Source organism: Cavia porcellus, unplaced genomic scaffold, assembly GCF_034190915.1.
Source record: "Cavia porcellus strain 051 isolate PalLab524CR breed Dunkin Hartley unplaced genomic scaffold, mCavPor4.1 scaffold_9, whole genome shotgun sequence".
Lineage (NCBI taxonomy): Eukaryota > Metazoa > Chordata > Mammalia > Rodentia > Caviidae > Cavia > Cavia porcellus.
In genome coordinates, this window is record NW_026947492.1 from 47,210,427 (window position 1) to 47,235,125 (window position 24,699).

General features: G+C 31.6%; 1 protein-coding gene across 1 annotated transcript in view; it reads right to left on the reverse strand.

The window, feature by feature from the left end:
• Positions 1–24,699, reverse strand: part of Tmem135 (transmembrane protein 135) — a 271,301-nt gene that overhangs the window by 231,352 nt on the left and 15,250 nt on the right. Inside the window, exons 2-3 of the mRNA XM_063256292.1 lie at positions 15,041–15,168; positions 13,147–13,239 (exon numbers count right to left, since the gene is read on the reverse strand). Coding sequence (XP_063112362.1) covers positions 13,147–13,239; positions 15,041–15,168 — 221 coding nt within the window. The remainder of the gene's footprint in view (positions 1–13,146; positions 13,240–15,040; positions 15,169–24,699) is intronic.

Sequence of the window (24,699 nt, forward strand, 5' to 3'; positions counted from 1 at the left end):
ATGAAAGATTTATACTTCTGCCTTTGAACCTTCAATAGGTGGAATCCAGTTGATTCCCAAGATGTCCTCAAGGTATCTTTCTTCTCATGCCTGTACAAAGTAGTTGGTTTCTTCTATTAAAAGTAATCTCCACAGCAACCATACTTGCTTTGGCCTCAATTTTACACAGTTCTTTTGAGATTAAAATCTGTGTCTTTTAAACCACTTCTGCTATTTCTCACTACAATTCTGACTAAAATCAGCCTGTAATACTGATGCCCTAGTCTAAATGTTGGACAGCCTTGATTCTTCTTCCATGAGATGAAAGTGTCAACCATTGTTAAATTCAACCTCATACAAAAAGAACATGGACAAAAGCAAAGACAAATTATTTGCCATAATGTAACATACATGGCCTTTAGTCCATTTCCCAATAAAGTCTTCATTCTTATCTGAAACCTTCAGAGCCTGATCTTTACTATTCAAATTGCTGTCAACATTCTGATCTCCTACACTGACCAGAATCACCTATTAAGTTCAGCTGACAATATTCTAGGGCAGTGATGACAAAACTATGGTCATCTGCCCACAAAGGGCTATTTGTTATCACTGAAAGCTCTGTAAGTTTCACTATCACTGTTTTAGGATTTCTCCAACCTGCTTCTCCAAACATTTCCAAAAACCTTTTGCAAACCAGTTCCAAAGGTTTCTAATCCATATGGTCATATATAGTGACAGCAATGATCCAACCAGTACAAATATTTTGCATTATTCAGTTTTCCTCAGTAGAGATACCATATCCAACAGACAAAACTTGATTTGGCTCACATTTTCAGTGGATTCAGTTCACAGACAACTGGTTCAAAAGCAGATATAGTAAATGGGTGTGTTGGCACAGTGCTAGAGGAGAAGGGGAGAGAGACCAGTACACTTCCAAAACCTACACACACACAACCAGACGTGTGTTTCACTAATCTCAGGAGCTCCCAAGTCAATTAAATTGAAATAATTATGCATAACATCACACTTAGTAATAAAGAATCTTAACAAATTCATCTTACCAAAAAGGTCCAGAGAAAGTGTAACTGAAGGCAAATATATTGAAAAAAATAAGACAGGTTTTCTATTTGTTTCAAATACTATCACTTACTCATTCATTAGATGTTATTATAAATCATGCTAAATTTTCTTGGTTTTAATTTAATTCTTAGTGAAAAGTCGCAAAGTGAACTTTTTTAATGGAAAAGGACAAACACAAGTTTCATAAACACTACAGAAAAACTGCATACCTATCAAAGTTATTTAATAAAACCTAGGTATAAACTGAAAGAACTATTTTCTGCTCTTAATCAGAAGTTTATTTAACTTAATTATACTACACAATGAGAAATAAATGAAGCATATCCTATTTTCTAGCAAAAAGGTCTTTTTAACATGCTTTAAAAATCAGGGAAAGTTCAGATAACAAATTCTAAAACTTATAAAAACATATTTGAGCTTGAAATGATGAAAAAATATACTCAAAGAAAAAATACATATTAAACAAGTTCCAACATGAAACTGCTTTTGTTTAGTTATCATTCCAGATCTACATATTAATACTGTCCATGAAATATTCCTGATGTCAGGTTTATACATTATCTTGACTGTTCATTATTGAAAACTGCTAAAATCTTTAATATTCCCAAAGCCACATGAAAGTAGTATGACTTAACTGAACAGTGCCGAGCTGAAGTTAAAAAGTCAGGGCCCTAATGAACTTTACTTCTCTAGTGCTGAGTCATTTTGTTATTAAAATGGAGGAACAGAACTAGTTATCCAATGACATTTTTAATATACATATATATACTTTTTTAAAATAAAATACTTGTATTTATCACCAATATGTAAAATGTCTACTCAAATGGTAAAGGGGTCTAGGGTCCACTGTGCCAAACTCCCAGGGAATCATTCTCCTTAGCAGATCCTAAGGTATCTCAAAAAACCAACAAGGCCCTCCTACTCCTCCAAAGAACAATCTTAAAATCATTGATAAGATGATCTATAAGCTGCTTTTTGTATCTTTTTTTCTGTTATTATTATATTACTCTTACTAATCCTTTCTGATTCTGTCAGTTTCTAACTAAACTGTAAGTCAAAGATGCCCTAATATTACCTAGTTTAAATAAATTGTGAAAAGAAAATAAAAATCAGAAAAGTGAACCTCCAAAAGTCACGTAACTACAGACAGGTTAAATACTTTTCAAGTGATCCCCATTTTTATCAAAACTTGGTTACAATTTTAAAAATTCTTCAATTACAAGTACTAAAGTAAAAATATTTCTGTAGTTTCTATAGTAGTATATGATAAAACATTTACTTCTTTATGAAGTAACTAAACTGGAAGCCAGGGATTTAGCTCAGTGGTGTGGTACCTGCCTCCCTACAAGAGTGAGGAGTTGAGTTTAATTACCAGTACCAAAAAAAAAAAAAAAGTGAAGTAACCAAGCCAATGAACAAAAACATTTGTTCTACTAACTTTATAATATCCAATAGTAATATAATTTTAGTTTCACTATCAGCTTACATCTATTTAACAACAATGTTGTTTAACTATAGGAAGATACTATCTCTATACATTTCCACAATCCTGAATAGCCAGTATCAAAGAGGCACTAAACAAACAACTAAAAAATTCAGATATATAACCATCAAATTGTTTCTAGGAACCCAGTCTTATAAAAAGGAGAGTGCATTTCATTCCAATACAACCATGCATTTCAGACCAATACAACCTCCAAGATAGCCACTAGAAGAAATAAGGGTTAATTAATGATAATAATATTAGCACACAGAAGTGAGCAAGTTACCTTACACTTCCATGGAAGGTATAGTAGTATTATAAAATCATATTTTTATCCTCCCAATAGTCCTATGAAGTATAAAGCAGATACATTTACTCTATTAAGGACAAAATGAAGTTAAGGACAAAAAGAACTTATGTTATTTCCTTAAAAAGGTAAGCAAAGACAAACTCTAATTAGAAGTCATTTCATCTGAGTTCAGTTTCAGATTCTATCCAATGTTCTGCTTCTCTAGCAGAAAATCTTTACTAAGTTACCTTTAAATTCTGCCATTAACTGACTTGTTTGTTAATGGTAGGCTTCTGTGCTTTGAGGATGAAGAAAAACTTGCCATAGACTTACTATCTTGGAAAAAGCAGATAATTTATTATTACTAACTTATGCCTCTATTGTGGTCTCAAGATTCAATTTATTCTCCTCTGACTCATCTCCTTCCCACCCTTTTTCTAACCTGGTAGCTAACAGCCTCAACAGTGATGGGACATTACCCGTGAGGGCACAACAGGCTGAATTTTAGGATCATGCTCTTTTTGATAGGATTTCCTTGTTACAATGTCTTCACCCTCTATGTCAATGTCAATTTTGTAGCTGCAAAATATCAGAATGATTTATTTGATCATTTTTCCAATTAAGTATCACAAGAACTCTAAAAGTTAATTAAATGCCTTTTTATTATTTAAAAACTGAATATATTTAGTCTGCATTTAAAGACAAATAGTGAGTAAATTCTCCCTAGAAACCAAGTAACACTTTAAAACATTGCTATAAAACAGGCATGAGGTACACATCTGTAATCTCCACACTACAGGAGACTGAGGTAGGAGGATCTTGAGTTCAAGAACACCCTAGGCAAGAAACAACCCAAAAAACCACTACAGATACAGCTCAGTATGAAGACCTTGGATCAGTCCTCAGTCCTGCAAAAACAAATAAAGTAGCTATAGCAGTTAAGAGGAAGATAGTAGAGGTACTGCTTAGAATAGAGGGTGACACAGGAAGAGAAGGGTGCTAGGCAGAAGAACAATAATCAACTTCTTAAACTGTACAGGAGGTTCTGATGCACATATATTCCCATTCTAATGAAAATTATTAGCTAAAAGGTTAGTAAAGCTCAACAAGTAAGCAGTCTGATACTTCTTCAAATCATGGGTCAGTTTGCCCTCCCTCTTGTTCTTTTTCACTGAAGAGAATGAATCTCTTACATATAAAATTTAGGTGAGTATGCATAAAAGTGTTAACTTAAAAAAATTAAAAACCATTACTAAAGGAACTATTGCTGTTATCAGATTATCATTCCTACAGAAAAATATTAAACTTTGTAAAAAAGCTTAGTTCATTAAAAATTATTCTTATACACCCTCTTTAACTAACCTCAGAATTTTGAATGCCGTTATGTAATACATTTCATGACTGAAGTTCACCAGAGTACACTAGGAATGCAACTTATAAATTCTAAATATTTATAAATCCTATACATACTCTCTGTATAAATATAAAATATATGTTCCACAAGTAAGGAAAAACTACAGGTAAAAACCAAGGTGAAAGTTCCTAAACGTTGCAATTACATTAAGAAATGCCATTTAATCCTCTCAGAAAATCTCTGAAGATATAATAGATTTCCAAGTATCAAAATGTTTTAGAAAACTATAAAAAATACTCCTTTGAGGTATAAAGAATAGGTATTTCTTAAAGCATACAACTGAGGGAGATAAACTTCCAGTCTAAAACAAGACTATCTATAATCACATTCTAACACATGTAGTATATAACAAAGAACAAATTTCTCAGAAAACTGCAAGGTCTTTCTTTTAAAACTTAGAGACATCAAGAATTAACAGATTATTGATTATACTTGTTCTTTCATTTGTATATTATATACTTCATTTGCCACATGTTTTGGAGTTACATAGCTACTGTAATACAATCCAATATCTTGATTCCTGAGTATGTTTGAAAAAAAATATGGGTACTAAATATTTTAATCCATGTCCACGTTTGAGCATACTGCAGTTTTTAACATATATAAATTAACACTAAATATCAAAGCAAATATAGCAATTCTAGACAAAATTCATGAGAACAACTTCTTTCTGAACCATAAACAAGCACTTCCGAGGGGAAAAAAAAAAACGGAAGACTAGATCTTAATAAACCGCTTAGAGTAAAACTAGATGTTACTATGCATCCTGCTTAATTACTATGATCACAGGTCTTCGTAGCACAAATTTTTCAAGCTACCCTGGAAACAACTTCAAAGCCTTCTCAGAGACCCACAATGATGTTATTAAGATTTAGGTAAGTCTCTCTTTTACTAGGTATTAGGAATTAGCTGCCAAAGCATATTTAACCTAGAATTTAAAAAAAAAAAAAAGGAAAAGAAGAAAGAAGATGGAAAGATGGCTGCATGGGTTTGAGAGAAGAAAAAAAGTTAAACCACTATAGATCATGACATATTTATGAGTATAGATAGATCCTCATCTATACATATCACATGTGTTTGTGTGTATATGTGTATGTATACATATATATATATACATATTAACATACATACATGTAGGTATAGATCAGGAGTATATGTTATCATCTCAAATGGTTTTTAAAAAACCAATTATATAAGTGCACAAAAAATGCATATAATGTCAGAGTAAAGAAAAAAATCACTACTGAATCCTTTAGAGGTTTAAAAATTAGTACTGTTTGCTATTATAGAAAAAATTGCTGGTCTTCCACAGTGTTTCTTTCACTCTTTCTAAAAATCCTACTGATACTTATAGAAAGATGACTATAACTACTAATGTATTCCAGAGCTGCAACAACCACCTACAAGAAGGAAATTTCCAATTTTATTTAAATAACATTTTCTAAATCTAGACTTATTCTACTTGCCAGTTCCACCAGCATATTACTGATTTTCTATGTGAATTAAAGATATAAATATAAACTCCTTTTTCTTATAAACACTACAATACAAGGGGACCAACACATAGGGAGAGACAAGAAGAAATAGGTAGAGATAACAAAACATTAAAAAGAATTAATATGTGGGTTAAAAAAAAGTTATTGTACTATTATGCTTCTTCATGGCACTAGATAGAATAAGTTTTCACTTGATCTTAGCGAAAGGTCAAAAAGCAATTAGAATAAATTTAGAATATACATAAATTCAATCTTTGTAATGTTGACAGCCAATGACATCTTAATATAAATTTGTGACACTTAAAGTAAACTTTCTGGTGCAAATTAGGTCACTAAGTTAACTTTTTTGTTTAAAACAAAGCACATTACAAAACAAATTACACAGAGATAAAGTAGAAGATTTGTTATACTTCCGTTGCGAAGTTTAACTCCAAAAATGAAAAAAAAAATCATAAAACTGGCTTTTTTAAAATGCCACTAGCTCTAGAACGATAAAAAGCTAAAATTTTGAGGTTTTACCAATATCCAACCAGGAGTCATACTGATACATGTATACATATAATGTTAACAGAACTACAAAGATACTTCCCAGTATAATTAACTTCATAACTAAAAATACATGAGTCACAAAACTCAAATTATATAAAAATCAAGTTAAGAAAAAGATCAATTTTTCTTTAGGAATTATGTGACAGCAGCTATAAAAAGTTAAACTTAAATCTTTGATTAAGTTTTTAAAACAACAAAATCCCATCAAACTAATATTTAGAGTAGGTCATAATCATAACACCAGAAATTTCCCATGAACAACTTACAGGCAGAAAACAGCAAAAACCCACTTACATAAGTAAACATAAATATGAAAAAACTAACAACTCAGAACCACACTACCTCCTCATTTTCAGGAACACTCCTCATACCCTAAGAAGTTATTGCTTTTAATATGGTGTCACTGTACTTAAAAATAATAATTCAATGAAAGAGGGGATTTTTTTTTAATTTTCTGTAGTAAGCAGCCTCAAAGACAGACCTAGACATTTTATATATTTTGCGCTTTAGTAAAATATTAACACTAGGAATTTGCAAAATTAAAGATGTATATTATAATTTATAAAGTAAGAATGAAAGAAAAAATTTTAAAAATGTCATGGAATTTTTAAAATTGAAATAGTACAAAGGACATAAGGAGAAACACCAAAATGGCAAACAGAAAACAAACAATAAAGGACAGATCTAACTTATCAATAAAGCATTAAATATCAATGGATTAAATAATTTCATTTAAAGTTAAAAAACAAGAATATAAACAAAAGAATGTGTTTTATGTTTTTCTTTATTAATATCTTCTTGTATTACATTAAAATAAAAAGGAAATAAATTTGGACATAAAAACTTCAAATGATCACACAGGAAAATATATATATATATATATATATATATATATATATATATACTTTAAATACAAAGAGATACTTGATATTAACCAGAAAAAATATATAATCTTTACAAACAGAAAGCATGAACACCAGAATATCTGTTAGTATCAAACAGAAACAGACCTTAGAACAAAGAGCATTATCTGAGCTACAGAAAAATAATTTACATTGATAAAGGGTTCAACTTATTATGAAGAAATGGCAGTCATAAGGGTACATGCACCAATAAAAGTATCACAGAAATTAACAGATTTAAGAAGAAAAATAGACAATTTCAGAACAACAGTTGGAGATCTTACAGCTTTCTCCCAACAAGTAATAAACCTAGACTGAAAAAGTACTTTTTTCAGCAATGAGTGATTTTTCTCATGAGGATATTTGGCAATTTCTGAAGACATTTTTAATTATCTCAACTTGGTAAGAAGGCAGTGCTTGAGGCACTGTATTGGTACAATGCACAAGACAGCCTTCCCAGTGCAAAAAAAAAAAAAAAAACTATCCATATTAAAAGCTATCATTATATGGCAAGGTTGAGAAACCCAGCTGTAAATAATCTTGTCCTCATTGATATTTAAAAACCACAGCAAATCAGTTAAAAAACACATAATCATATCGGAGCACAAAAAAAGACAATGTATTTATTCATGATGAAGATTCTCAGCAAATGAGAAATAAATATCTAGTTTCCAAACTTGATGGAATACATCTAAAATCACACAGATAACATCATACATATCTTCTTCTAAGATATGGAATGGATATGCTACTACAAGGTAAGAAAAGAATAAAGGATATAAAGACTGAAAAAGAGGAAATAAAACTTTTCCATTTTCAGGTAACATAAATATCTATACAGAAAATCTCAAAAAATGCACCAAAAACTCCTAGAATCAATGAGTGAAGCTGGCAAGGTCTAACAGTCAAGATCAACACACAAAATCAATGGCACTTACATGCAGCAGAAACACATATGTGAATTTTAAAGAGTACTCCACTTTCTCATATCACACTTCAAAACTTAACTCAGATGAAATATCTACACAGATGAATTAAAACTATAAAACTTTTAAAAGAAAAATAAGGGTAATTCTTTGTGTTGGTAATGATTTCTTAAACATGACACCAAAAACACAATCAACCAAGCCAGACTTCAACTAAATTAAAAATTTTTGTGCTTTGAAAGATGATCAAGAAAGTAAAAGAGAAACACACTGAACTTGAAAAAACATTTGCAAATTATATGCCAGATAAGGAGCTTACATCTATAATATCTAAATACATTTACAACTAATAATTAAAAGATAAATGACCCAATTTAAAAATCTGCATAAGCTGAGCATGGTGGCACATGCCTGTGATCCTGGCACTCAGGAGAGAGAGGCAGGAGGAGCGCTGTGAGTTCGAGGCCAGCCTGGGCTACACAGTGAGTTCAAGGCCAGCCTGGAATACATAGTGAAACCCTGTCTCAAAAAACAAAAAAGAAACAAATAAAAATCAGCACAGCATCTGAAAAGACATTTCTCCAAAAAATATACAAATGGTTCAAAAGTACAAGAAAATATGATCAAAATCATTAGTCATCTGAAAAATGCAAATTGAAGCCACAATGAGATACCACTTCACACTCACCAAAACCGACAACAATCAGAAAAATATATAATAACAAGGGCCTGACAGAAACTGTAGAAACAGGACCCTTCATAGAAGCTAGAGACAATGGAAAATCTACAAGTATTCAATAAATGATTTGGCATTTTTCTCAAAAGGTTATAGGGTTACCATATAAGTCAGCAATTTCACAACTGCATGGAATTATGTCCTCACAAAAGTGTGGACACAAATGTTCAAAGCAAAATTATTTATAACCATGAATTAGGAATAACAAACAGCACAGAAAAAAATGGAAACACCATAAACATCTGTTGGACACCACGACAAAGTGGCTCTAAGCAGGATTTAAATTTTACTAATTTGCTTTCTATGTTTATCTGTGAGTCTGTCCTAGGCCTAGGCGATGGGAGCTGATTCATAGTAAATGAACCTCTATGAATCACTGGTCCTGGCTGAGGCCTGTAGTGGCCTGTGAGGCCAGAGATACCTCAAAAGGCAAGATAAGGCCACAACTGCGGACACTCTGGCTCCAACCCCAATTAACAAGGTAGAGACTACAGCTGCAAAAATTACTCCTACAGTCTCACTTCTACCATGTCTTCATGATAAAGACAATGCTACTAAACTGACTTGATTCATTAGTTGGAGATGTCCTTGAAGTGACTCCAAAGGTCCTGCTCATTGCCTGCACTTTCCTCAGTTTCTCCGCCCTTTGTCCTTGCTCCTAATATAAGTGAACTGATCCAGAGAATCCTTGGTCTTTACCCTTGAAGCCTCGAGCTTAATTAAAGCGTTCTGACCCTCCTGGAGCCCTAAAAAATCATACAATTTGTCTCTTTTTATTTAACCTCTGCCATACACTTGTTTGGGAGATTGGGGATCTAGGACAGAACCTGATAAACGATCCTTAAAAGGGTGAGTGCTTAAAACAAACTCTGGTATATGTCTGTAATAAAATACCACTCAAATAAAAAGAAAACACTAGGTGACATACAAATAACAACACCTTGAAACATCTTAACAGCATGACACTTAATTAAAAAAAGGAAATAAAAAATGAAAGCCTATGGGCCAGGGAGTTAGCTCAGTGACACAAGCACCTGCCTGGCAAGCACATGATGGTGAGGCGGTACGAAAAAAGTAAAAGCCTATGACTAAAGGTACAGGAATGCCTTCCACATTTTCATTTATATAACTTTCTCAATTCTTCAAAATGCTATAAACATACAAGCAGAAAGCAGATTAGTCATATTGGGAGACAGAAATTGAAAGAAAAGAATAGTACAAGGGAAACTCTTTGTGGTTACAAAATAATTTCACATACAGATGGTGGTGGTGGTTAAATGTAAACACGAGGATGAACTACACAGAATTACACAAACATACACACAAGTGCATTTAAAAACTGAATATAACACAGATATCCAAGCAGGATAAACATATACAAAATGAGTAGGTTAATCTAACAAGTACTAATGTCATAATCAACTGAGGCTTATGTCGGTAAACCCAATACATCACAAATTATAAACATCAAACTAGAAGAGTTATAAAGAAAGCAAATTAACCAAAAGAAAGCAAAAGAAAAAATAAAAACAAAAAGTGAATTAGAATTAAAAAAAAAGAAAAGATAAAAGGTTTTGTGTATAGCTCAGTACAGCACAACCTAGTACATGGCAAGGCCCTGTGTTTGATCACCAGTGCCTGTTTTGATTACTAGCATCTCCAAAATGAAAAGAAAAGAAAACCTAGGGTTAGGAGACTCATAAAACACACTGGGCAAAAAGAAAATGGCAAAATTACATAAACAAGCTGAGAAATAAATACAGAAAACAAGTAATTCAGTCAATTCATAAATTTTGCTCAATTCCACATAAGTATAAAAATCTTTTAAAATGAATAATTTTTGTAACATAAGTAACTTTTAAAAAATAACTTTCTAGTTCTTAGAGAAAGTTACTAAAATTCTTTCTTGTGTGAGCTGAAAGTTTCAACAGGGTAACTTCCAAAGAAAAAAACTGCTACCTTCTTAGAACTACCACCTTCAGAATCATCATGCACAGATTTTATTGAGCAAAATATTCACAGGCCAGGAAGTTTATCATTACTTAAATTGTTCCAGAACAAAGACAAAGGAAGAAAATTGCATATTTTGTAAAGTGAAGCTTATTACAATAAACCCATTATCTAATTCACCACAAGTAATAAATTTATTAGAAAGATCTGGTAATCACAATCTTCACAAATTCCAAATGAAATCATCAAGAAACGGCTCTCTTGATGGTCTCAACATCATATATGAAGTATATTCTTGCCATGAATATTTAATTTTAAAATAATCAAACCTTTGGGACAAGTTTTAAGTTTACAGAAATATTCTAGGTAAAAGAGCCAATTACGAAATTCCATAAGAAAACAATTGAGAAAAAACTAGAAATGTGTTACACGGGACAAGTCAATACTGAAAACAAGTTGAGGTGATTCTCCTGGATTAAAAGAAAATATTAAAAATATAGGAACATACATAAGCTTTGACTGCATTCTAGTTCAAAAAAAGTCACTTTAGGCCAGTATATAATGGATGGTATTAAGGAATGTTAATTATCTTATATATGATAATGGTAATGTAGCTGTACAGGAAAACAGCCTTATTTTATAAGATGCGTGCTCTAGGGGGATGGGGATTTAGCTCAGCGGCATAAGCGCCTGCCTTGCAAGCAGGCAGTCGTGAGTTCTATCCCTGGTACCGATAAAAACGAAAAAGACAAAAAAAAAAAAGATGCGTGCTCTAGTATTTAGAAGTACAGTGTGTCATGATGTCCACAAATACTTCCACATGGTACACACAAATATACTAATATACTTACCATATATACAAATACATTCTCATACAAATAAAGTAAAAATGGCAAAATATTAACAACTTTTGATTCTAGCTGATGGTTAGAAAGACGTACATTTCAATAATTTTTGTTATAAAGCAGACACTTTACTATAAAAATGTTTTCCTATTATTCAAGTGCTAAAAATAAGTAAACCATGCCAAACGTAAGGATCTTTAAACATCCACACATAAATAGTATATTTTTTGAACATGTATTTTCAAAACCACTAAAATATACTTCACAATAGCAATTTATATTTAGCACAATTTTTAAACCATATTATCTGTAGTTGATCAGGAAATTATAATTATCATTCTTTCTCTCTCTCATTACTTATGGGCAAAAAGCAACAATACTTAATATAGAGATAATATTACTATAGCCCAAGCACTGTTCTATGTTTCTTTAACATATATATTAATTCAATTATCTGAACAACTTGAAAACATAACAGATAGTTATTTCCACTTTTCAGCTAAGCAATAAGCCACAGGGTAACACAGTAAGTGGCATAGCCAAGCTCCACACCAAGCAGTATAGATACAGAATCCACATTTATTTACCATGCTCTTCAGATGGAGTAAATCTACGTTTTGACATTATTAACTAGACTCTGCAGAAGTCATAACATCTACCAGATCTTTGAATTCATGAATTCTAATAGCCTAAAAGTATCATGACAAATCCAACAGAGAGAAGATTTAGATAATAATAATATATAGTACTTAATGTACTGGAGTACATTAAGAATAGCTTCAAGTAGTTTAAATAGTAGGTATCTCATAAGGCTTATTCATATTCTTACGGGGGGACTATAACTATAATAAGCACCTTTATAAACTAAGATTTGAATACATTATCCCATTTTGAATCTCTAGAACAAAGGTAGATAATTTCTCAACAATAAAAATTATTATTCATTAAATGACGAATATTCTTGCAAAAGATTTAACTTGAACTGCTTATCTGAACTGTATGTAATTTTACAACATGCTGTAGAAGTTACATTCACAAGCAAAATTTCAAGTTGATGACCTGAATTTTTTAATGACATGATGCTTTAAAAATAGTAACTGCAAAAAAAAGTCAACTGGCCTGAGGCAAAGTACAGATCTAGATGATAATATAGATATGCTATTAATTTCTTAGACATAATGTTATTATAGTTATAGAAAAGAGCTTTTTTTATGGAAAAGAATTCGCACATGGCATGTTTTAGTTCACCCATGATAAGTACTATCAGTCTCTAATATCTTTATATTTTTAGATTTAATACATATAACTAATATCATAAAAATGTTAGATAAAATCTGCAGAAATGACAAAGATTTCTGGAAATATTTCTCATCCTTGGACTACAGTAAGTGATATGCACAATCACACACACACACACACACACAAACACAAAAAGTCTAGTTTCAATGAGGGACAGGTAACCAGTTTTATTAAATATGTAGACATATAAATTTTTACCTGCTTTTCCTTTCAATTAGAATGGCCATGTAAGATGCTGGTAAGGCGGCACCAAAGCCAGGAGTCCATGAGTAAAATTTCCCAAGTATCTTCCTGAAATTCAAGTTTGGAATTTTGTATGAAATTCTTTGTTGGTCATTACAGTGATTGCAAATAAAAGTGCCTCTCTCAGGCCACCCTCTATCCAGACATCACACTTTAAATTCAATGTGTCTAAAATCAAACTCATCTCTCTCCAGTATCATCCATGGCACATTGTAAGTACTCAGAAAGTTTTAGCTGCTATTATAATGATTATTTTATCACTATCATTACTATTTTTAACATCTGCTATCAACAAATATTTTTCCTTCTTTGCTTCTAAAATCCTTGACAACGTTTTTCTTATAGCATTTAAAGTATTTGGTACTTTAAATAAACCAACACCAAACACCAAAACATTAGTTTTAAATATGCATCATTTTTCATTTAGTAGAACATGTCACTTAAAAGTAGAAATCTAGAGTGTTCCGACATTACAAATAATCATAAGCTGTTGGGTTTTAAAAAGAAAAAAACAGTAGCTGCTAAGACTTTTTCTTTCCAAATAATATATTCCTGAGAAAAGGAGAAGAAATAGCATGTGAAAGTTATAAAAAGTTATGATCAATTGCTAAATTAGGCACAACAGGAGAGCAAAGGAAGAAAGGGAGAAGGGAAACAGAAAAATCAGAGACACACAACGATCTCTCTTTAATTGAAGTTTAGATTTAAAATAATTAGGAAAAATATTGTGGATATTTTTTGCCTTAAGACTGGAGTTAGTTTTCTCTCCAGGATAAAAGCCAAAAAGAACAAGTTATTGAGTATGAAATAAAGGAAAACGATTCATTGAATCAGTAATAGGAAGACACTGACATTGTCTAATTATAAGTATTTTATTCCTCTACAATTAACAAAGAGGTTCACAGAATATAAAGAAATATACTACACAATAGCAATTTATACTTAGCACAATTTTTAAACCATATTATCTGTAGACTTACTTTTAGAATTTTATTGTGTTAGAAACTTTTTGAGACTACATGATAAAATCAATTACTTACAAAAGTCAACTTCATTATAATTATATTCAATAGTATAGAACCTGATCAGCTATTTTTTAGACATTAAAAGCTTATAAATATTAGTGTTGTTAGCAAAAAAGTATATAAAATATATTTTTAAATTACACGATTAATTGTAGCTTAAATACTATATATAACTACTGTAACAAATATGAAGACAATGTGAAATGAATATTTTAATTTGACATTATTTTAAAAATAATTTATTTTGATGCTATTTTCAACAATGACTGGAAAAAGACAAAACGTAAGTATATAATAAATACGATGGGTTTCTCACAACACTCCAAGACTTAATCCTATCTTTACCTAGAATGTGTAAAAAGTGGCATAGATAATGAATACGAGATTGAATCAGAACCATATGTTTCAATTCAGTAGGAATACCTCTAACTACATTTGTTTTATACATAAATACATGTACTTTATAGTCCTTTTGAGTTTCGTTCACTGCACACAGTCCTTTGCCAGAGGTGCTTTGAATTTTTGACTATAAAATTGAAAAGCAAGAAATCCTGACCACAACTTCAGAAATACAGCAGGTCTTAGAAAATATATTAATTGCTATATAATCATATCAATAATTTGAAATTTATATGACATCTTGAGGTAGAGGGGCCCACAGCCCTGATTTTATACTTTCTTTGAAATGAGTACCATTTCACAGAATCAAAACAAAAATACTAGCAGTGAACCCCAGCCCTCACAACAATTAAGTAAATATCTGTTTGTTTCCATTTTAACAAAAGAATTTATATTAATGTCTAGTGGTTATTATAAGTACCAACCTTAAAAGGCAAAAGAAAGTAATATAGAAGGCCCCATTAGCAGTCAGAAATGAAGCAGATTGTAGGATCTCAGGGAGTAGTTTGTATAAATAATAGTCAATTTTTCGTTTCCGGAGAATTGCAGCAATCTGGAAAGAGAAAGGTTTTTTTGTTTAATCCAACCAAATGTTTCTACTTCATTTAGTTCTTATATGGCAACTACTGAATAAAAGCATATGTTGTAAAATAAAAGTAAAAACAACATTTTACTTTCTCCTGTAGAAAAATACAATTTCCAGGTCAGAAAATAAGGTACTTCAATTTACTGAAGCTAAAATATGCAAGGAAAAAAGGTAAAACATGGGAGCTTTCTCATCATATGACCACACTGTAATTTTATATTTTGTAACTTTGTATTTGTGATACCTTAAAAATTTTAAACTAAAAAATGAAATATGATTTTAAATGGAAAAAAGTTTTAATTCAAATAAACCTACATCATAGATTTTATAAGGCTACCATTACTGGAGAATCTCAGTGATAAAAACAACAAAATTTTTTTTAATTTCAATTATTCAAACACAACTACTGTGAGATAAAAAAAAAAACTAAATAAAATTATTTATTAACTTGTAGAGTCCTTGGGGGGGAAAATGTAAGAAAAAAAACATTATTAAGAATTAATAATAATAATAATAATAATACAGGTAAACATGCGCTACACAGAAACAGAAACACATTCTTAGATAACAGAACATAAAAGTCTATGCTAGGCATCTTTTACTTAAAAAGAAAAGAAAAAAAAATCTAAGTAAGTCCGTGACTTAGTTTTTAAATTTCAATTGAAAAATATTTTTGTGGACATCTAGATTAAATTTAAAGGTGAACCTCCAGACTAAAACAAAATCCAGAAAGTTGACATAATTTAATTAAGTAAAAATCAAGACATGATATCTCATTATTTATTAAGCACATTATTAATATTATAAGAAATAAAACAAAACTTTAATATGCTCAAGATATTTAAGAATAATGAAGTATTAACATGATACATAGTGTCATGGAAGTTAAACAGTGTTTAATTTAGGGTTTAGGCAAAAGTTTCATGGAAAAGGGGGATAGGATCTTGATTTGGATGAACAGTAGAATCTTTAAAGGAAACAGGTAATAAGATTTTTGTACCATGATGAAACAGTTATCAAAAGAGCCAAGGTTAACATAACATAATTAGGGCCAGGAACTTAGCTCAGCGGTGTAAGCGCTTGCCTGGCGAGCACAAGGTCATGAGTTCGAATCCTGGTACCAAATAATAATAATAACAATAACATAATTAGGGACTGAAGAAGCAGGTACAGTGATACCTTGGTTCATGAACTTAATGTTTTCCACAATTCTGGAACAAATTCTTGACCAGAATCATATTTAAGAATTTAAGAAAAATTACAGATATTTAAGAATAATTAAAAAATTAGTAACGATACATAGTGTCATGGTATTTTAACAGTGTTGAACATATGGTTAGGCAGAAGTTTCATGGAAAATGGAATACGATCTTGATTTGGATGAACAACAGGATCCTTATGGATCATGTAAAAATATTTTTTACCATGATGAAACAGTTATCAATGGAGCCAAGGTTAGAGTAACAATTAGGGAATGATGTCTCAGGTACAGAGGTACCTCGATTCATGAACTTAATTTTTTCCACGCTACTGGAACAAATTCTATCATCAGAATCGAAAAGAATTAAGCTCATAAACCGAGGTACCACTGCATAACAAACTCCAAAACTGACAAGTAGAGGAAGACTTTAAAACTCTTTCCATTCACTCCCAATCTTTCTAGACAGGATAAGGTCCCTAAAAATTCAGCAATCAAATGTAACAGCCTTGTCTAAATTCTTCTCCACCTCGAAGTCTCTGAAATGGACCATGTCATTTCAATTCAACTGTAATACACAGGAAAAAGAATGATGAATAAGACCTGATCTTTGGCTTCAATTATGAAGCCAAATCTTCAGGTTTTTGAGTTTCACTATGTAGAACAGGCTGGCTCAAACTCCTGCCTCAACCTGAGTGCTGGGATTACAGGTATATGCCACTACACCTGGCAAGGAGAATAGGATCTTAATAATGGAAAAACACAAATAAGAAAGCACAATATGGCAGTTTGGCAAATGTTAACCTATAGAAAGAAAAAACTGCTTCGAAACACACATTTAGTCATAGGGATTGACTAAAATGAAATGGGAAAAGGGCAGGTGGTGATGACAGGAAGATTTACTGAACTTTCTGAAACAGATCCTGACAAGCGAAAGTTTGAGGAGAGACGTTTCTATGGTTTTTGTAACTGCACTCTTTTCATTCTCTTACTACATTTTTAAATCCTGCTTCCTTTATAAAGTTTGTCATCAGATCTGTACTTTTTCTACAAAAGCAATCTATTTCACAGCATCATTCATCATCTGAATACAGAAATTCCCAAATTTCTAAACGTCCCCCAAACACTAAATTCGTATTTCAAATGTCTATTCGGTCTGTCAACAGAGATGTTCTATAAGCACCAAAACAATCAACACATCCAAAGTACAACTCACTGTATTTCCTAATTATGATTTTACTTCTGTGTTGCCTACTTCAAGTAGAACAACATATTCCTAGGAATAAGATGTTCTTACTTTTAAATTCTCCCTGGTCCTCACATCTATCCCATTAGCTCCTAGTATCTTCGGGATTTAGAATGTAACAGCTATGGGGAAAAAAAATGAAACCTTTCCACATTAGTGGTAGGAATGTAAACTAGTAGAATCATTATGAAAATTGCTACGGAAACTCCTCAAAAAAACAAACACAGACATCCCATGTACACCTCTACACCTCTTCTATGTACATCTCTTCCTGAAAAAGTTAAATACATCATATTACAGCAATACACGAAGTGCAGTGCAACTCATATCTAAATCTGAAAGCAGCCTATATGCCCACGAAAAGATGAAGGGGTAAAGACAATGTATATACACAATGTAGTCCTCCTTATTCATAAACAAGAATAAGTTTGAGTAAACACACTTGAGATTATAATGCTGACTGAAATAAATCAAATATACAAGCAAAAATATTACATGGTTTCTCTTATTTGTGAAACCAAAGTACAAATAACTGAAGGAGCAAAATAAATGACAGATAGGAAAGAGAAAGATAAGACTTTGTAGGTATGGGAATGGATCTGGAAATGAAGGAAGATGAAAGAGAGGGAAGGGAAAGGGGAAATAGAAGATGCTATACGTATGTACCAATTACTCCACATATGTATTCATTAAGCATTGCAAGCATACTACTAAGATGTGCTCCTTTAAAAGAGTAAGATAAAAAAAACTAGTGACATATGAAACAGCCTAGATGAATTTCCAGAGAATTATGCTGAGTGAAAAAAGTTAATCCCAAATAATGACATACCAGATGATTCCATTTACATAACATTCTTGAAATCAAGAATAATTTAGGAATTAAGAAAAGTAGCAAGAAAGTGAATATGTCTATAAAAGGGAAAAATCAGGGCTCTTTTCCATAATAGTAATGTTTCGTGTCTAAACTGCATTAAAGGCAGTATTTTTGTTGTAATATTGTTCTTTTATTTTGCAAGATGGTATCACTAACAGAAACTGTATATGAAAATTCATGGAATCCTTATTACTTCTTACAACTCCATGTGAATGTCTCAAAATAAAAGTTAAATTTTGTTTTAAAAAACCATTTATCACTAATGGACATATGAAATATTCTCAGTATCATTAGTAATCAGAACACTGCACAACTAAATACCACCACACATCCCAGAGTGGCTCGCTAAAATGAAAATAGCAAGTAATATTCCATACCAGTGGGAATTGGGAGCAATTAGAACTCTCTCACATAGTTGATATGAGTATAAAATTATACAATTACTTTGGAAATATTGATAGTGTCTAACTGAACTAAATGCATACCTATTTTATGACCCAGCAATTCCACCCCAAGACATTCATAACATTATCTGTAATTATAAATAAGGAACAACCTAAATATCCAGAATTAGTAAAGTAGACAAATTTTACATATTTACAATATAGATACAGCAAGCTGTACAATCTATTATACAGGGAATATCTGACACAAAATGCAATAATCAATCTAGGACCTTATCACTACATTTCTGTAACCCAGAGAATAAAACCAGTACGTAAAAGGGTTAAAATACTGATCTTGGTAACCTGGGTGGCCACACTAAGCCTGAGGTAAAGAGCAAGAGCAATCACCACCTCAGTTTTCCCCAGTGTTAACACCTTATTATCATTTTTTTCTGCATTCTACAACACATTACAAGGTGAAAAGGAGTAAGTGCTGATCCACCCAACCAACCTAACAGTAATTATATTAATTATATAGTTATTTTTAAAAGTCCTTGCATTCATATATAAAATCATCATCACACATCATTAAGATACCTTCAGAAATATCATATTTTACATCTAAAACTTTGTAATGTTCATATGCTTTAATTAAATAATTTTAATTTTATGAACTTTCAAATGTGTATTTAGTTAAAAACTAGGTATATCATAATACTATAATATATATACCTACATTAACTTTGTCATATTGTTTTAGAGGAGTACTTAATTACTTAGAAAAAATTCATAATGTCAAAGGACTACAAAACAATAATTGGCAGTGAATATATAGAACAAATATTGTTGTGCATTAGTTATCACTGAATGTTGAATAAAAAATTATTTGACCTTTCTCCTTGCTTTGGGACATACCCTATTCTATAGAGTATTTATTATAGTATATTATACTATAGAGTATTATACTATAGTATATTATAGTACTAGTATATACTATAGTACAGTATAGTACTAGAGTATATACTATAGTATATTATACTATAGAGTATTATACTATAGAGTATATATTATAGTATATTATACTATAGAGTATAATACCAAGAGAAGGAAATAAATATAAGAAAGGATTAATTATAATAGAAAATATGAATAGGTAACAGAAATAACAAAATACAATATAATCTGATGTTTAATCTTAATTGTACAACTATTTCTATTAAAGAGCCTTGTTTAGATGTGCTTCAGACTTTATAAAGAAGTTAAATCAAATGACAAAAGGGTTCCTTTACTCCACTTCTAAAATAAAGTATTTTCTAAAAAGTAAGTGTGATGATAGAAGAATTAAGATACCTCTATGGGAAGAAAAAATAATAATTGTGATTTTTGTCTCATATTGCAAACAAAAGCTAATCTAAGATGGCTCACAGAACTAAATTTAAAAATTATAAGACAATACAGTTTCTAGAAAAAAACATACGCCAATTTTTGGTTTATAGGTACTACCAAGTATGGATCAAGAAAGAGAACTGCTTATGAAAAGCAAAAACATGGAGATTAGTTTAATACAAAAGCTAAAGACTGAAAAGAATTACAAAATCATGTCAGGCTTCCAATTTTAAGGTTTTTTTTTTTTTTTCCTTTGTTTGTGCTGTTGTTTTTGTTTTTGAGACAGAGTCTACAGGCTGGGAATGTAGCTCAATGGTAGATACTTCCCTAGCATATGTAAGGCCTAAGGTTCAGTACATAGTTCTTTTAAGTCAGAGTCCTATTATGTTGCCAATGCTGGCATCAAGCAATCTTCCTGCTTCAGTCTCTCAGGAATCTGAGACTATAGGTATATGCAATGACACTCAGCTAAAAGTTTCTCTTTATAAGAAAGAATATCACTATTAAATACCCATCAATTATATGCATTTTATTTTACTCAATTATACTTCCCTAGTTATTCCCTTTTCTGCTAGCTCATATGATTAATGTCACACATTTTCAAAGAGCCAGTTTACTAGTATTGAGGCTGCAGTATTTAGCCATGAACTGAAACAAAACTAACTGGTCCTCAAAGGGGCTAACTCATTATGTTAGCCTCATTAGCATCAAACTGTAAACCAGCATTCTTGTTAGCACCAGAGCTTTACATTTCTAAAACGCCGTTTCTAGAGAATCTGACAAACATTGTTTCTTTGGGAAAAAAGTAGTTCATGGTAAGAGTATATTTTACGTATTTAATTTTTATGCATTTATTTTAATATATTAAAACAATTACTAGCAAATAAATTACTTGAAGCAAGGTCTCTCAACTTCAGCATTACTGACATCTGGAGCAAGATAATTTGTTGCTCGGGGTGGCTGTCCTATGCATTATAAGATTTTCAGCAGCATTCCTAACCTCTACTTTTGTCAGTAGCATGCCCTGAATGTATCAACCAAATGCCTCCAGACATGCCTCTAAACATCTCCTAGGAGGTAAAACTACCTCCTTATTGAGTGAAAACAACTGCTTTAAAAACAAACTGAACTTTTATATATTTATTATAGTTTGGATGTTAACTATTTCCCCAAGGGCCACATGTCAATGGCTTGATCCTCAACCTTTGGCACTATCGGACCTAGTGAGGCCTAGCAGACCTAAGGTCACTCTAGCAGAATGTCCTCTGGCTTTCAGATTAGTACACCATTTGCCTTCCTAATTCTCAAGCCTTCAGACTTGGATGAGAACTACACAATTGGCCCTTCTGGATCTCCAGCCTGCCAATTATGGACAAAGACACTTCTCAGGCTCCATAATTGTGAGTCAGTTCTTCAATTTATATAAACACAGTCATCTCTCATTATCTACAAAGTTTTGGTTTCAAAGACTCCCATGGATATAAAATCCAGAGACTGTATTTTCAATCCAGAATTGGATGAAACCACAGACAAAAAGCCTGTAGACAGAAGACCAATTATATATACACACATCTAATAGGTTCTATTCTTGAAAGATTCCTAATACACTACAACTAAAGTGATTCTTGATTATTATTACTTTTTTTTTTTTTTTGGACAGGGTTTTGCTATAGTATAGATTTCAGGCTGGCCTTGAACTTACTCTGTAGCCCATGCTGGCCTCAAACTCACAACAATCTTCCTGTCTCTGCAGCCCAAGATGCAACCTGAGTGCATAAAGATAGGCACCACCATGCCTGGCTTGACACGATTTTTAACGTTCAAATTATAAGCCAAAAGATCGTAATTTAAATATCTATAAGAAAATTACAAGAAATAAGTAAAACAAACCAATAGGTATGTATTTTCTTGAAGTTTTCAAAGTTTTTTTATTATCTGGTACTAAAGATTAAACCCACACACTTGCATGTAGGAAGCAAGAGCTGCACTGACTCGCTGAGCTGCACACAAAGATCTTATCTGGTTTTTGAGACAGGGTCTCACTATGTTGCCTAAGCTGGCCTGGAACCTATAATTCTCTAAGTCTCTTCAAAGTGTATGTACTATGTCATATGAATCTCACAGCAAGCCATGAAGTAGTTAAGGCAGGATTACCTTCTATTCATAATGGAGAAAATCACACTATATGTCCTATCTTTTAAATTAAAGTTAATGTACCACATCATGCTGCCACATTAGACATAATGAATTAACTTATTTTTTAAATCACAAACAAAGCAAAAAGCAAGAGTAACTCTTTAACAGTATATATGGGAGTATACAAGAAAACTTTTACACATTTCCTTACTATTTACAATCATGCCTCTCAAAAATAAAACTTTACCATCATGTTTCAATGATGGCCATTAAACCTTGCATAACTCACTTATAATATCCTTGTTCTCCTATACTTTCAAACTTGAACAGAATTAAGAAAAGCTTTATGGCCAGGGATATAGCTCAATGGTATAGCGCCTGCTTGGCAAGCACAAGGTCCTGAGTTTGATTCTTGGTACAGAAAAAAAAAAAAAAAACTTTCCAAATAAACCAAAAAATATATTTATGATATATTACTGAGACAAAATATAATTAAAAACAATGTTCAGATTGAGCCCTACATACATTACACTCATGTTTTAAATTGAGTAATAGTATCTTTGGTAATACAGGAAGTCTTAAAAACACATTCTTGTCACTTTTTACTGGTGTGATTCATCATGCAACATTAGAAATCCAACTAAAACACTATTTCATAAAGCATTCATCTTTCCAATAGATAACTATAAATTATCATGGGCCCTAAAATGAAATATGTTAATATATGAAAAATTATGTTTCTTTATTCAGATGAAAAATAAAGATGTACATATTTATTCCAGACTCTTCAATAAAAAAATAATTGGACTAATGAATTGAACTAATTGAAACTCTTAAGCAGACCAGAAGCAAATTAACAGCTCAAGCCTGAGAAGTAAGGAAATTTTAAGTAAGGAAAGAAATCACAGATATGAGTGAGGAGACTCTCCTGACTAAAAAGTACCAACTGATTCAATTTTAATTGTTTAATTCCAATCACAAAAGTCAAAGCATTCAAAAATTTAAACTGCATTTCAATTCACTCCTTCCAAAGTCTAATAATCCATCAACTAGTTGACAGTAATCAAATCCCTTAACTATTTTTAATAAAATAACTCTAATCACCTGCCTAAAGAAAAATCAATCTAACCAGGAGAGCTAATCCTGAAAAACAAAAAGCACAGAAAAAGAAGAAACATCTTATAAAAGATGTTTAACTTCTTACACTTCATAACCACGTTGGTTACTTTCCTCTCCTTGCTGACACAAAATACCTGACAGCCAAAGTTAAGAAAGGGAAGGTTTATTTAGAGCTCACAGTTTGTAAAGATTTCAGTCCATAATCAACTTGTCTGTTTTTTTACCAAAGTTTAAGAATCAAGGAAGACTAAGACAAACCTTCTTCCAAAATCATCAACAGACACAGAATCATACACTGAAACTCCCAATGTAGACCAACTATATTCAAATTCTAAAGATCTAGTGAGATGAAGAAACCAAAGCAACCTGACAAATGTGACAAGTCATAAGAAGTAAATGTAAGTTTAAAACACCTGTAAAAGTAACATTCTTTTTTTTTTTTAATCGGTACCAGGGATCAAATTCACGACCGCCTGCTTGCAAGGCAGGTGCTTATGCTGCTGAGCTAAATCCCCAGCCCCAAAAATAACATTCTTGTAAACACAATCTGCTCAAATTTGATGATACCAGATCTAGCACTTTCCCATCTATATTTTCTCCCTCAGACAAATCACACAATTTAAGATTCATTTTACTACATTTACTGAATGCTTTTTCTAGTTACAAGAAAATGTAGATAAAATCTCTATTCACTTCAATTATTTAGTCTGTTAAATTATAATTATGGGGAAACAAACTGCCCCATATTGATATTACAATTTGTAATATCAATTTACAATACTAGTATGATTACTTCAGGCACATCATCAAATACTTAACAACTATATTCCTAGTATACCAAGTGAAACAGATTCTTTTGTATTTCATGAAGAAAAAAAACATAAATCTTAGCCTCAACACTCTTTTAGAGTATATCAATGAGCAAAATAAAAGTTAATAGTAAAAAAAAAAAAGAATAATCAAAAGGCAATAAGCATCTGCTTGGCAAGCATGAGGTCACAAATTCAATCCCCAGTACCAAAAATAAATAAATAAATAATCAAAAGGCAACTTCAAAGTTTCATCTAGGGAAGTCAGCACAATTCATAGACTGTGCAGGGAAAAAAAAAAAAAAAAAATCAGGCCTCACCAGGTGATCCCCGCCTGAAGACCA